Source organism: Ruditapes philippinarum, unplaced genomic scaffold, assembly GCF_026571515.1.
Source record: "Ruditapes philippinarum isolate M1 unplaced genomic scaffold, ASM2657151v2 ctg1516_1_1_1_1, whole genome shotgun sequence".
Taxonomy (NCBI): Eukaryota; Metazoa; Mollusca; class Bivalvia; order Venerida; family Veneridae; genus Ruditapes; species Ruditapes philippinarum.
The window spans coordinates 393,513-409,541 of NW_026867184.1; the positions used below are offsets into that span (position 1 = coordinate 393,513).

At 33.0% G+C, this 16,029-nt stretch overlaps 1 protein-coding gene across 1 annotated transcript; it reads left to right on the forward strand.

Annotated features, from left to right (window-relative positions):
* The first annotated feature begins 3,491 nt into the window (after positions 1–3,491).
* On the forward strand, positions 3,492–14,020 carry LOC132735169 (methylenetetrahydrofolate reductase (NADPH)-like). Its single transcript, XM_060722088.1, has 10 exons — positions 3,492–3,630; positions 4,221–4,460; positions 5,295–5,536; positions 6,100–6,216; positions 6,807–7,000; positions 7,731–8,297; positions 8,649–8,831; positions 9,458–9,556; positions 11,167–11,289; positions 12,270–14,020. The coding sequence occupies exons 2-10, from the start codon at positions 4,234–4,236 to the stop codon at positions 12,534–12,536; spliced, it is 2,019 nt and encodes a 672-aa protein (XP_060578071.1). The 5' UTR covers positions 3,492–3,630; positions 4,221–4,233; the 3' UTR covers positions 12,537–14,020.
* Positions 14,021–16,029: the final 2,009 nt, after the last annotated feature.

A 16,029-nucleotide genomic window follows, 5' to 3' on the forward strand; every position in this document is an offset into this window, starting at 1 on the left:
ATATTACTCAATTAAAAATCAACTCGACTAAAATTCAATTCAAGTTCAAAACAAAAACTACATTTTAGTTCACCCCAGCACAAAGTGCTCAAAAGTGAGCATTTGTGATGGCAATGTGTCCATTGTCTGCCGTCTATCATCATTCACAACTTCTTAAAACCACAAGATGGATTTTGACCAAACTAGGAGTGTCACGTGCACTTGGAGCAGGGATCTAAAAATCAATTCAAGTTCAAACCAAAAAACTACATTTTAGTACACCCCAGAACAAAGTACTCAGAAAGGCAATGTGTCCATCATTCACAATTTTTTAAACCACAAGATGGATTTTGTCCAAACTTAGCTGAAATGGTCATTGGGAACTTTCTACAAAAGTGAAATAAATAATTCCAGTCTGATGCATAGATAGCTCTTCTAAGCTAAAGAATGCTCGTTTTCAGTTGATAAATAATTTACTGTACGTTACCATATCATTTACTTGTATTAATACTCAAACAGGAAAAGTCACTAATTCCTTTCACGTCATAAGTCTATATGCCTGTTTATTGTCGTTATTAATAGGGGAAAAAATCACAAGAAAGTGCGGATAGTAGCAGGCTCTCAGTTCTTTCTGTGTTACATCACCACCACCATCAAATCTGGCTATTGTTACACTAACAAAAGAAAACTCGGGAGAGTATGACTGTCACTTTGTTTTTTTTTGCGACGTCATGAACGTCATATGTTATAAAGTGAGGTATAATGTATAAAGTGAAGTAAGCTCTCTTGGATCATCATGACCCTCTTGTTTTGTTATCTTCTCTCTTCTTCTTCTTCTTCCTCTTCTCTTGTACACACCGGCACTGTAAAGGTCATATGGCGACTTTACAGCGAAGACCTTAGGCGTCGCTTCGTGCATTATTTCAGGCACGAGCGGGCACTTTAATAGAACCACCGACGTTCTATAAGCTGGATAACTTCTTCACATGCAATAATCCAAATACCCTGACGGGATTCGAATCCACGGTAATGAAAGGCATGTTAAATCACTTATAAACAGCACAATGTTTACTAAAAAGGAAAAATTTACCTTTATAATTATCATTAAGATTATCATTTATATCGAATAAAACTAATAGTGTTTCAATCGAATCTGTAGAAAGTAGAAAATATCACAATCGTTACAAGTTAACAATTTGCTTTAATTATTAGAATCTAAAATCTTTCATTATTTACTTTTCGGCGGAAAGCCTATACAATGATGGTCTTCTAGTATTTTCTTTCTTAACTTTAATTAATATTTCATTAATTTATTTTTTATGGAATGTAAAATCGCTCCTACATAGCGTCGAGGTAAAAATAAATTTTATTAGTGAAGTGACATCTCGCACATTATACCCGACGCATTTCTACGTTGGCAACTTGGCACAGAGGTGACGTGCGTGCGTGCGTGTGTGTGTGTGTTTTATTTATTTAGTATCAAGTGCCCACGGCTTAGTTTAAACATATTTTATTTCTCAGAATAAATATACATTTGTACATGTTACAATTTACAATATACAGAGAGCAATTCAAATATACTTAAAAAAACAGGATTAGAATGAAAGACAACGTGACTTATAAAATTCCTCTCCTAGAAGAAGCCCACGACATAGTATATCGTGCACACGACTAAGTAACTCGTGGCCACGACATAGTATATCGTGCACACGACTGAGTTATCTCGTTCGCAGTTCGCACGACACAGTAACTCGGTGCCACGACATAGTATCTCGTGCGCACCACTTTATTATTTCGTGCACACGATTTAGTAACTCGTGATCACGATAAAGTATCTCGTGTGCACGAGATAAGTATAAACAAACACATGTCACCTCTGTGCCACCGTACATTTCACATCTTCAAGGACAGAACAAATACTGATTTTTGTATATTAAGAAATTTTCGAAGTACGATGAATGTATGGGAAAAAACGCACTTTAAGTCGTCTTTGGTTAACTTTTGAGCAACAGCATATACATGTATGTGCAACGGGCAAACCTTTGCTGGTCAGCGGATAACCAATGTTTTGATCGCTGGGTCCAGTTGACTTTTAGGTCAAATGGTAAAATAATTATGTCAGAATAAAACGCTCGACTCGCTCGTTCAACCGTAGCATGTTTGTATAATACATCGACTTTGGTTAGTTTTAAGTCTCTAAGTTTTGGTGTTATTTTCTTTGTTCATTTAACAATATTCTACTTTTTATTACATTTTTTTAAAAACATTTTCATGAAAATTAGCAGGAATCTGGATGCGTGATGCTTTAATTTTGAATTAAATTTATAAAGGACACAACATACCTATTTGTCACTTTATAACGTATTAAAGCTAGAATATAATAAGCAAAATAAATCTGATTTTTGCCACGAAAAAAATAGATGATGTAACGAATAATGTATAGAGAAAACATACACATACACCAGTCTCAGAAACTGAAGTGGGCCGCTATACGGGTAATGATATGTACAATATGTTCTAGTCAATTCATTGGATCTGAATATCATTTTCTACTTTGTTGCGCAATAAGACATAAATATTTTAATGTGCAAATGGTCAAGGGAATCAGTATTGCTTGAAATCGCGAAACAAAGATTCGAAGCATTTATATTCAAACATAATATCTCAAGATCTCTGTTATAAGTATAATACTATATTTCAATATCTATAAAGAGAATATAGTTTTGAGGCGTTATAATGTCACTTGTCCAAAATGTACTTTTGATAAATGATATGTGTTGAACTGACAAACATTTTGATCAACATTTACTATCTATATTTTTTACATTATATATACGTACGTCCCAGTTTAAGCCAAAATCTGCTATTAAGCTGGTCGATTGTTGCATGAATTTTATCAATGCAAGAAACTCAATGGACTTTTTTATTAATTAAATTAAATGAATAAATTGCAGCAAAGGCAACCCACTCAATGAAACGTACAATGAACGGTCATTACAACGTAAACGCCAAAACGTTACTGCCGTACGTACGTATACCTACTTTAAAATTCAGCGTTTTAAACTTTATTAAACATTTTATTACTATAGGTTGATTTTACTATTTAATTAAAGTATCAATGTACATCAGCGAGACAAAATATACTTGTTTATTATTTTTTTTTTTTAAATAATTGACAAATTTCCGTAACGTAAATTTGGTACAGCGACTTATAGTTTCCCAATGGGAGTTAACCCTATAGTACCTCATCGGAGTAAACCATTTAAAAATATCGGAATAATGTCTAAACGTTTCACATACACTTTTATAAATCCAACAAAAACCTTCAGTCTTTAAATGTAATATATATGTACGCTAAAGGGAATTCATTTAGATGTCCAACTATCTGTACAAGTGAAGGAAAAGTTTTTAAATCAGTTAAATCGACTCATTCTCTAACCTAATCACCCTACATAATAATCAACGTGAACTAACATTCGTTCTCCATTCTGATTGGTTAATCTGTGCATAAATACACGGGCGAATAAATTTTCTGTCTCTCTAGTCTATACCTCAAAACGGGAAGGAAGGAGTACGCCGAAAAGTGTATTTAATATATTGAATGAATTAGCGCTGCACGATTCGTTTATAATACAGGACTTTTAGAATTACGTAAGATTAAATTTACTCTAGTATTTCATTCGCAAAACTTTGTTATGATCTGTATGCATGTTTTACTTGTGTGCAGAAAAATTACAGCCGGCTGTCAGATACTTTACTATAGAGGAGCATAACGGGATAAAGTGTTATTATGCTATTACGGTTTTAGATTTCTTTTAAATATTATAAATTCTGACTGTTGTCCGTTATTAAATTTATTATAAAAGAGTAATTGATAACTGTTATTTATTATAATTTTGATTATGAATATTTGCAGTTTCGTTGCAAACATAAAATTACATTTAGTAAAAGATGCTTGTTCAATATGTACTTATATAATATATGTAGAGATGGAATTTATTTTTAAAAAAATGAATAGATTTAAACGAAATTTAAAAGAGAAGAATTTAAAATAGAATAATTTTTAAAGTCATTATATAGATGTCATTGCAATTTTCTTGCGTTTAAATTTATCCGCGTTTAAATTGAAAAGATAACGTTTAATAATGTGGAGTGCACGCTTAAAAATGAATTAATACAATAATATATGGGAAAAAATATTTTAACGGTAGATTTTAACCCAGATAATTTTCTAAATGCAGATTCTAATTAAGTATGCCCGAGATAGTGGCAATAAAAAGTTCGGGGGATGTTGCAGACAGCGAAATGAAGATTGAAGACGGAGCTGACAGTCCTCCAGTGCGTCCTAGTTCCCCTAAAGCGCCTCGGTACAAGCGTCTAATTGATCGAATCAACAAACGGATCAACAAAGGTGCAAGATTCTTTTCTCTGGAGTTTTTCCCTGCAAGAACCATCAATGGAGCTGTTAATTTGCTTGCAAGGTAATTGTTTTTATTATTTCTTTATTGAATTGAATTATCATGCAACGTAAAACTGATTATAAACTGAGCGGAAACGCAAATCATGCAGTGTCCTCGTGCTTCTTAATATAGTAACAGCATGGTTGCTAAAAATAGCAAACTTGTTACTTTCACTTTCGTTTATGGTGTGTGTATCAATACGAGCCCATATTTTATGATAAATTTAACCAAATGAATGGGTTAATTATTGTAACTGGGACATCTTCTCAGATTATATGTATGTGTACAATGTGCATCTTGCTTTTTGTTTTATTGATTAATTATAACTTATATTTTGAAATTTATTTTACTAGTAACAATAAGACAATTTAAAAGACAGATTTTTATAAATTGTAACAGATTTTTTAAAATTTTATTATGTTCACTAAAGTAATGAAATTTGCAAGTTTGATAATGAGGGACACTTGTATTAAAAATTTTTAAAAGGAAGAAAATATTATACCAAATATCCATTAATTAGGATGACTGTCATAAAGGTATTTTCCTTCCATTATAGAAACAACTTGTTTGAAAATGGATTTTATTAATTGTGAATTAGCCTCAGCAATTATGAAACAATAAATAAAAAAACAGCCATAATGATTTTATACATTTGTTAAGTAAGCCTGAGCCATGTCTAAAAAGATTACTAAATGATAATAATTATATTTTTTGATATTATTTGATAACCTTATGAAGGGTATATCTTACCCGAAACCGGTAGTTATATTGAATATATAAACCGACCTGGTGTTTTTGATGTGTTGTTCCCCCTCCCAATCTTTTAATCTATAGTTAATTATATTTTTTGTACAGGTTTGAGAGAATGGGAAGTGGAAAGCCCCTGTTCTGTGACATCACATGGCATCCAGCAGGTGACCCTGCCAATGTTGAGAAGCCTACGAGTTCCACATGTATGGCCTCTACCATGTTAAACTACTGTGGTTTAGAGACCATGCTTCACATAACATGTGCTGATCAAAGTATAGATGAGCTGAAGGCAAATCTGCACAAAGCCAAAAATTTGGGCATTAGGAACCTTCTAGCGTTGAGAGGGGGTGAGTTGAATATACTTTTTACTTTCATAAATTTAATTAACAGATTAGAATTCGAGTTAGCTTGATTTCATAACTGTTTTTTTTTTATTTCATAAAATGTACAATGCTGTGATACTATTTCAAAAAGTACACAGGAGGATACCAGTACACCTTAAGTACACCTCATCCTGATTGATAGTTTTGGAAGCACTCTTTTATGCTGCAAGAACTGAGAAATTGTCTTTGAATTGAAAACAGCATTTCTTGTTCACTGTGCAGCGCTTAGAAATATTGAAACAATGGTTCAAACTTGTTCTGAGATGCCTGAAGCATGCAAAGTATTACTCCTTAAAATGTGATGGCTGTACCTAAAAAGATATTGAGCCGCGTCGTGACAAAACCCACATAATGGGTTGTGACCAGCATGGAACCAGAACAGCCTGCGCATCCGCGCAGTCTGATCTCCATGCTGTTCGCTATTAGTTTCTCTACTTGTAATAGGGTTTGTAAGCGAACAGCATGGATCGCAAACCCATTATGTTGATTTTGTTGTGACGCGGCTCAATTATTCATTCTATTTTTAGACCCTCCAGATGGAACTGACAACTGGACATACCAGGAGGGTGGTCTCAACTATGCCTCTGATCTTGTCAGCTTGATCAGACAAGAGTTTGGGGACTACTTCGTCATTTGTGTAGCAGGTAAGTAAAATTTTACAATTTTCCTATTTCTGTCATAATATCATTTCTTTTAATCTATAGTATTAATTTCTTTTTAAATAGTCTACAAAAAATCTAAGAAAGTGAGAAATAAACTCAAAGTTCATAATTATTCATATTTTTAAGAATTATTATTTGTTTAGCATAAAAATGTTTTAGAAGTAAAAGCAATGTAAAAATACCAAATATCTATCTGAAGTGAACTTTAGGATCTTGAAGTGGAAATTCATGATCCTGAAGAGAAAATTTAATTCAGAATCTGAAGTGAAAATTTAGGATCCTGAAATGAAAATTTAGGATCGTGAAGTAAAATTTAGGATCCTGAAGTGAAAATTTAGGATCCATAAATTAAAATTCAATTAAGGATCCTGAAGTGAAAATTTAGGATCCTGAAAATTGATTGTCTATTGAGTTGAATACTTATATAAATCAACAGATTAAGGTCATAAATTGCAGATACTTCAATGGAACAAGGCTGTCTCATTTCTTTCCCAATTCTCATTTAAACCATTAGTTTAAGGTGTGTTTTAAAGGTATATAGCAGGTAATTCTATAAATGTCCTGTATTACAGGTTACCCTACTGGTCACCCAGAAAGTGAGTCCTACGAGGAGGACCTTCAGAATTTGAAGAAGAAAATTGACGCGGGAGCAGATTTTATAATCACACAACTGTTCTTCAAAGCCGAGACATTTATCAAATTCTATAAAGACTGTAGAGCTATTGGAATAGACTGTCCTATAATGCCAGGACTTCTTCCTATCCAAGTATGTATTTATAGGAGTTAAGCTTTAGTATCATATTTTAGTATTATTTTACGGAGTTATCCTATTCACAGGGGCATCAATGTCAGCACACCATCACAATTTTGGTTAATCCTAGTTTTGTACCACTGAATACTTCGAGATTTTTCTTTGAAACATTGATATACTTTTGCAATACTTCTGGATGACAACCACATTCAAATGAAGGAAAGAGTGCTTAAATATGTCATGGATCTTGACAAAATAATGCACCTCTTGTCTGAACCAGTTCATATAGTCTGGCAGGCTGTCTTTATAAACAGGCCTTTATGTTTATCTTTTGTAATAAACTATGTCTATTCTTGCGTGTTTTTACACATATAAAGAAATCTTTGTCAAGAATACTATTATTATATTCCAAATAGCTTACACATGCCTATTTGAAGGTACAAAAATAATTATATCGAAAGGTTTTTGAATGTACTGTAAGTAGGATTTTTTGCTTAGTGACTGTACTAAGTTAAAAGGCACAAGTCAAATTATGATGTACCGCGTACTATAGTTCAACAAAAATATTTCAGAAATGATTGATTAATTAAGAAGTTAATTATTAATATGGCATGGAATGAAGTAACCTAACATTTTCACATATGTTAAGAATTTTTAAGATTTATTCATGATTTCTATTAAAAACCTAAAATATTTCATGGTACAATTATTGAGTTATTTGTATCTGATGTTTTATATATTTCAGGCATACCAATCCCTCAGACACATAGTTAAATTGTCACGGTTAGAAGTGCCGCAGGAAATAATCGATGATATAAACCCAATAAAAGACAACGATGAAGCCATTAGAAATTACGGTGTTGACTTGACGGTGAAAATGGCGAAAGAGTTATTCAAGACCGGTTATATACATGGAGTTCATTTTTACACGTTGAACAGGGAAGTTGCAACAATTGAAATCTTAAAAAGACTAGGGATGTGGTCAGAAGACCCATGGAGGCCGTTGCCATGGAAACCAACAGCTAACTGTAACAGAATGACTGAAGAAATCCGACCAATATTTTGGCAGTGCCGACCAAAAAGCTACATACACCGGACATCAAACTGGGATGAATTTCCAAACGGACGATGGGGAAATTCGTCTGCTGCAGCATTCAATGAACTTCAAGATTATTATTTGTTTTACCTAAAGAGTAAGGCTACACAGGATGATTTGTTGAAACAATGGGGCCAAGAGTTGGAGAGTGAACAAGATGTTTATGATGTGTTCAGAAATTATCTCACAGGAGAAACTAACAAAGCCGGTGTCAAGGTGAGATCATTATTTCATTTATAACACTTCAAACAATTTGTCTATTAGTATGATGAAGCTCAAGGATCCAATTTAGAAGATCTCTTACATACGTCTGTTACACATAATTATATGTTTGATATTTTCAAGTAAATTTATATAAATTCTATGTCCTGTTTTCTTTCTACAGAAACATGTTTTGAAAATAATTTTAAACAAGTTTAAATTTTCATTTGAATAATAATTTATTATAGCGGTATGCTACAAAAAAATTATCATTTGCAAGATAATATATTAACTTGACAGTTATCGCGACAAAATTTCTAAATACCAATATAAATATTAAAAAGGAATTTTGTATTACGTTACCAGGTGACAAAAGTGCCATGGAATGATGATGAACTGTCTCCAGAGACCAGCTTGATTACGGACAAACTGGCCAGCATTAATGAACGTGGTGTTCTAACTATCAATTCACAGCCCAACATTAATGGAGCACCTTCGGCTGATCCAAATCTAGGTTGGGGCGCTCCAAACGGCTACATATACCAAAAGGTAAAAATCAGAAGATTATTTTTGAAATAAATTAGCGTTTATTTGTCTGCCTTTGTGCTGGTAACATTAATATAGTACTTTAAAGTGGAGAATGGGTGATCTAACTGGTTCTGTCTTCAAATGTTCAAGTTAGTGTCAGTGTGGCAGAGTGGTTAACAAGTCAGACTAGTAATCTAAGGATTGCTGGCTGCGTGGGTTCAAACCCCGTCAGGTACAAGCCATTGTTTCTATGAGCAATAAACAATCTGTTGTTTCTGTAAGCAAAAAACTTTCTACTTGTAGCCTAGTACTGGTTGGTTCCAGGAATGGATTTGAAAGTGTTTTAATAAGCTTATAGCCTCCAACACAATCAAACTGAAATAAATTTGTATAAATTAAATAAAATAAATATTAGTCAATAAATATTAATGCCAGTAAAGGTCCTGAATCTTTATCTAACATGAGTATTTATTTGGTCAGAGGCATTTAGTAGAAAATAAAAAATAGATGTGTGATGTTTTTATCTTATCACATTGCTTTCACAATAGAGCTGTTATAGATGTTTTCAAAAGTAGAATTGTACATATTCTGCAAAATTAAAAAAAATCGGGTTGTAGTTTCAAACTTTTGTGTTATTTATATTTCAGGCCTACCTTGAGTTTTTCACCAGCAAGAAGAATATACAGGCACTGAAGAAAATCTTGCCAGAGTTCCCATTGGTTAACTATCATATAATCAACTATAATGTAAGTTCTGTACATATTTGATGCTTGATATTAGTTACATGGTGCAGAAACACAATAATAGCAATAATGCAAATCCTTTTCCCAAGGGAATATAATTATGTCATTGTTTAACTCTTAGCCTGCTGGTGGTAACAGCTTGTACATGCGACCAGTGCAGACCATGATCATCCAACACATCTATTCCATCTGATCATGGTCTACGCTATTCTGTCAGTACTTATTATGAAATTTCCCCCAAAAAATGATCAATGGTTCCGTTTAGATCAGTCTAATATAATAAGGGTGGTCAGGGTTAAGAAATGTGTATAATAATATTCACACTTCAAAGGTTTAAGATGACCAAATTTACTTTACTATTTCATATTTTTACCCCATTACTTAAAAAGGGTTCTTAAAGTTCCTAAATTGACTCCACATACAATATGTTTACTGTTTAATACAGCCTTTTTTTAGCTCACCTGTCACAAAGTGACAGGGTGAGCTTTTGTGATCGCTTTTCGTCCGGCGTTCGTTCGTCCGTCCGTCCGTCGGTCCGTAAACTTTTGCTTTAAATGACATCTCCTCATAAACCACTGAGCCAATTTCATCCAAACTTCACAGGAATGTTCCTTTGGTGGTCACCTTTAAAAATTGTTCAAAGAATTTAATTCCATGCAGAACTCTGGTTGCCATGGCAACCAAAAGAAAAAACTTTAAATATCTTCTTTTAAAAAACCATAAGAGCTAGAGCTTAGATATTTGGCATGAAACATCTTCTAGTGAGTGTCTACCAAGTTTGTTCAAATAAAAGCCCTGGGGTCAGAATTGGCCCCGCCCCTGGGGGTCATAGATTTTCCCTATATGCATATAGTAAAAACTTAAAAAATCTTCTTTTAAAGAACCCAAAGAGCTAGAGCTAAGATATTTAGCATGAAACATTTTCTAATGAGTGTCTACCAAGTTTGTTCAAATAAAAGCCCTGGGGTCAAAATTGGCCCCGCCCCAGGGGGTCATTGATTTTCCCTATATGCATATAGTAAAAACTTAAAAAATCTTCTTTTAAAGAACTCAAAGAGCTAGAGCTAAGATAATTAGCATGAAACATGTTCTAATGGGTGTTTACCAAGTATGTTCAAATAAAAGCCCTGTGGTCAAAACTGGCCCGGGGGGGGGGGGGGTCATTGATTTTCCTTATATGTGTATAGCAAAAACTTAAAAATCTTCTTTGGAAAAACCCAAATAGCTAGAGTTTAGATATTAAGCATGAAACATCTTTAAACAAATATCTACAAAGTTTGTTAAAATAAACGCCCGGGGGTCAAAACTGGCCCTGCCCCAGGGGTGTCATTGTTTTTAACTATATGTGTATAGTAAAAACTTTAAAAATCTTCTTTTAAAAAAGCCAATGAGCTAGAACTTAGATGTTTAGCATGAAACATCTTCTTATGGGTGTCTACCAAGTCTGTTCAAATAAACAAATAAAAGCCCTTGGGTAAAAATTGGCCCGGGGGTGGGGGGGGCCTATATACAGGTGAGCGACCTCAGGGCCATCATGGCCCTCTTGTATGAAAATCAGATTATTGAAAATTAATGGTTAATATAACAAGTCATATATTTTTGAAATATTTTAGGGGGAGGCAGATTACACAAACTGTGATAAAGATGAGCCTATAGCTGTAACATGGGGAGTGTTCCCTGGTAAAGAAATTATACAGCCAACTGTTGTAGATCCAATAGCATTCACTGTATGGAAGGTAAGATAACTTCAAAATTTTACTCAAAGACGCTTCAACTACATATCCCGCCCCCAGGGGGTGAGGGGCGGGGCTGTAAATTTTTTTGTATTTGAACGCCGGCACGAGAAAACGATCGTTAACATTTAACATCATTATACAAATGATGTCAAGACTTTAATGTTGTCAATGGCGTTAAAAATAAATAAGTGAATTACCCTTGAAATGTTTAAAGATAAATATGAATAGGTTACAATAAGCATATTTCAAAAGTTTTTTTTATTAATTTCAAAAGCTAAAGAATTAAAAACATTCTTTAAGAATTCAATATGTCAATTGAAAAAAGTTAATGACGTTAAGGGCCGTTTTCTCATGCCCGCAGTCAAATTTTCATTTGTCCAGATTTTTTGTCTGTTCCCATTTTAGCCTCAATTTCTTATAGTAGTCATATGATTATTATAATATAAACCTGTTTCTTCTGAAAGTGACTTCTCACTTAAAATACTACAGTATAACTATAAATAAGTGCGAGTTTAGAATGGCCATGATTTGTTTACCATCTCTAAGTTAAATTGCTATACTTCAGTAAATTGCAAATCACATTGCCACTTAATGAGCCTTTTACGCAGCTGTATATGGAAATAGGGTTGACAAATATAAGTGACAGTTAAACAATACTGTCATTAGATATTGCAAGAATTAGATATTTACTAATTTTGCTAAATAAATAGAATTGTCTATAGTGAATTGGCATTAGGGAATTTTGATGGACAAAATCATAAGTTTGAATACTCAACATTTTTTGATGTGGTTGCACTGCAGAAACATGCACGCTGACCTGGATCTGCAGGCAGAATAGGAATAAGCATGTTGCCAATTGATCCTAAAAAGTTTTAATCTGAAGTTTACAAGTGTGTTAAGTTTTTTTTCAATTTTACAAACATTTATGTTGTTGTGAAGGAAACTTTCATACTGGAGTACATTTCTGATTGTTTTTACAGGATGAGGCGTTTGCATTGTGGGTAAAGAACTGGGGCAACTTATATCCCGAGGGTAGTCGATCACGAGCCATAATAAGAAATATCCATGACAACTATTATCTTGTAAACCTGGTAGATCACGAATTCCCAAAAGAATCGTGCTTGTGGGAGATTGTTGAAAGGATGTTGGAATTGGCTGGACGAGAAGCAGACAATGATGATGCTGAAAATGGAGTTGCCATGGAAACAGGGGATAATGACCTGTTGGCAAACCGAGCTGGAAATTGATACGTTCAGGAGAAGTTATAATAGCAGACAATTATTTTAGTGGAAATATTAACATATGGAATTGATAAGACTATGATGAGGCGATACAGATAAATTGTTGGAAGAATATCTGGTTCAGAAACTATAACAGTCATAATTTATATCATTAAATCTTTTTGTGAAAGATAATTGTACATTTTATAAAACATATTGTTTCAAGAGACAACCTAACTGATAGTTTTTTTTTGTGTCTCAAGATTTTATCTTTACATCTTTGCTGGTCTTTAATGTATTATAGTGCTTTTAAGGGATGAAATTTTTTCTATTATTTTTTGTTGTTTTGTGTGCTATGTATATTACTCATGACAAAAAAATCTCATTATGTTACTTTAACCTTTTATTTTACATGATTGCTTAACTAGACATTTGTGATGATATTATCTGGCTACATCTTACAATATTGTTTAGCCCTTCACCTGTTGGAACCAGAAATGATTAACCTTTGCCACCAGTATAGAGCCAGGCCAGCCTGTACCTCTGTGCAGTCTTGCAGGTTCTGTACTGTTGGTTACTAAATTTTTGTATTTGGATATTGTAATCCCTTAAATTTATAATGGACTGTTCAAAATTCAATGCTGGGCATGTCCATTACACAAAGTCAGCAGGGTAAGGGTAAAGAAGAAATGAATCAGTTGAAATGTTTAAATTACAGTATGCTATCTAAACGTGGGATGAGCTGCCATTTGCAACTCTAGTCATTTTGCAACAATTTATTAAATATAGCGATAATAAGTGTGCAACGAGTTAACCACTTCATTCTGAATAACTGAGTACTGTGAAGCTATAACGGTAAAGGTTAATTTGTACCCGGGGATTTGATGGGAAAAACCCACATTTGCCGAGTTCTGGGTAGCATCTATTGTAACAAACAGTGGTTGAATTATGTTTAGACATTTTAGAAAATAAGGGTATAAAAGCACCAGCCATAATTAACATGCTGCTAAATAATTATCTTGGCTCTGATCATAATGAGATCCCCCCTGAACAGGTAGTTTGTGTGCAGTAATTAATGATGTGTGCAGTAATTAATGATTTCTAGGCTATATTGTATGGGAAGTCTGTATTGTCACAATGTACTTAATATTTTTTCAGCATTATATTATATTGAACATGGTTCTTTGAAAAGCTTGGACTTTGTATTTATTTGTGAATGTTGCTTAATCTTCAATAGACAATATCCATTCACTTTATTTTGATGTTGATTACACAAGGTGTAATACAAGGTTAAAGTATAGTATTAAGTTTTGTACATTTTGGTATATTTTTTCCTACATTTTACATTTAAAAAAAATACTTAAAAAAAAAACAACTATTCCTACAGCATAAATCAACAGTCTTGGCTTTTTATCTTTGTTTATGATTATATTTTACTTAATGAGGGCAATATTTGATAATTTTGTGATACATGCTTTATGGAACAAATAAAAAAATATGAAAACTGAAAATTTTGTATTATTTCTATTCTTACTGGAGAAAATTGTTTATATATTTACAGGATGTCTGACAGGTTATATGGCTCAGAATAACAGTTATAAGCTTATATAACCAAAGCTAAAATGATTATATGGCTCAGAATACAGCTTTAATCTTATCTTACCAAAAATACAATAGTTATATGGTGCAGAATAAACAACTAAGCTTATATAACCAAAGCTACAATGGTTATATGGCTCAGAATAAACAGTTATAAGCTTAAATAACCAAAGTTACAATGGTTATATGACTCAGAATAAACAGCTGTAAGCTTATATAACCAGAGTTAGATTGGTTATATGGCTCAGAATAAACAATTATAATCTTATATAACCAAAGTTGCAAGAGTAATATTGCAAACAACCATTTATGCAAAGCTGGATAACATGTCGGACATCTTTATAACAAAATATTACTTGGTGGGACAACAATAATTACATAAAACACCGACTGTAGCCATATATACTATTGAGAGATTAATAAACAGCAGAGTAAGGCTGGAAGGTGATAATCCGCCTGCAAAATGAATAATGACTCCTGAGAGCTTCAATCTAAGGGCATTAATAATTTCAGGGCCGATTATCACTTTCCTGCCCGAAATTCTCAGAATGAATTTGTAAATTTTTCTTTGAATTTCAATAAAACTGTGTTTGTACAAATTACGCTTCAGTTCTCATAAAATCAAGCAATTAGTGCTTGCACCCTACTTTCCATTTACAGCAAGCTATTTTGATGACAAACATGTATTTAGTGTTACATCATTATTTCTGTTTGTTCAACTACTCACGTTTTACAGGCCGATTATGATTGCCAGTTTTCAAGCCCAGATTCATAATCATGTGACACTTGATCGTTATCAGTTGAAATCATAGGCAATTTTGTTACTATAAATAGTAAATCCCCCCCCCCCCCCCCCCACACACACACCTCATTCTATACTTATTTTACATTTTTATAAAAGAAGAAAATAATGCTTGATATTTCAAAATGTCAAAAAGTCTGAAAGTATATGATTTGAAATTCTATTATAAATCAACTGGTGGACATGATAGAAAATACACCAATTGAAAGATAATATAAAATACACTCGCGTTTAAATCTGAAATAATTTTTTTTATGAGATTCTTAGTCTGTCACTTGAGTTAAAAATGTGTCAGTTGAGTTAAAAATGTGTCAACACTTTCATTTTCCGGTCATTTTTCACAACAAAAATTATCATTCTGGTAATTCAGACCGAGCAAATGGTCTGAAATTTTGCATTCAAGTTAAATGGTCCAGACCTACATCAAATGATACAGAAATCTCAAAAAAAAAATTCCATGGCTGCTATAAAAAGGAGCAAATCAGTGTCATCATTTAAGAACTAATATGAAAACTTAGTGCTTGGTATAAAAGTCATCACTTCTTGCTGAACCAACTGCAGAAGTACAAGTGGTTTATATTCAAGGCATACTTTTATCAAGAACAAACTTGAATGAACTCCCAATTACACTGACAATATCATTCTCAGGTGACCAATCCATTTGATCTTACATACCATATTTATCTTATATCTGTATAGGTTATCAATTATATTTCAATTTTTATTGGTGTATATACTTTTTTAAAAACAATTTTGACCTTTATGTCACTGATAACTGATAACAATAGTCTTCATTATCATGTGTCCTATATCTAGGACTAAAAATTTCCTCCCTACAACTGTGGTCATGTGAGAGCAGGGAATTTTCCAAACCTATTCAATACTTGTAAACTTCTTATCTAAGATATACGGGGCTTGCATCACGTACTAGTACAATAGCTACATGGTTAAAACTTTCCCTGTATCTAAATTGTTCTGATATACACTAAAATATTGAAATGATAAAATTTTTGAAGGATTTTTACATGCCCATAAAAATCTTGCCATATATCGTTATATAATTATGGTCGTCAGTCCATCTTGTGTTTGTTAGCAATTTCGTGTCTGATTTGTATTTTA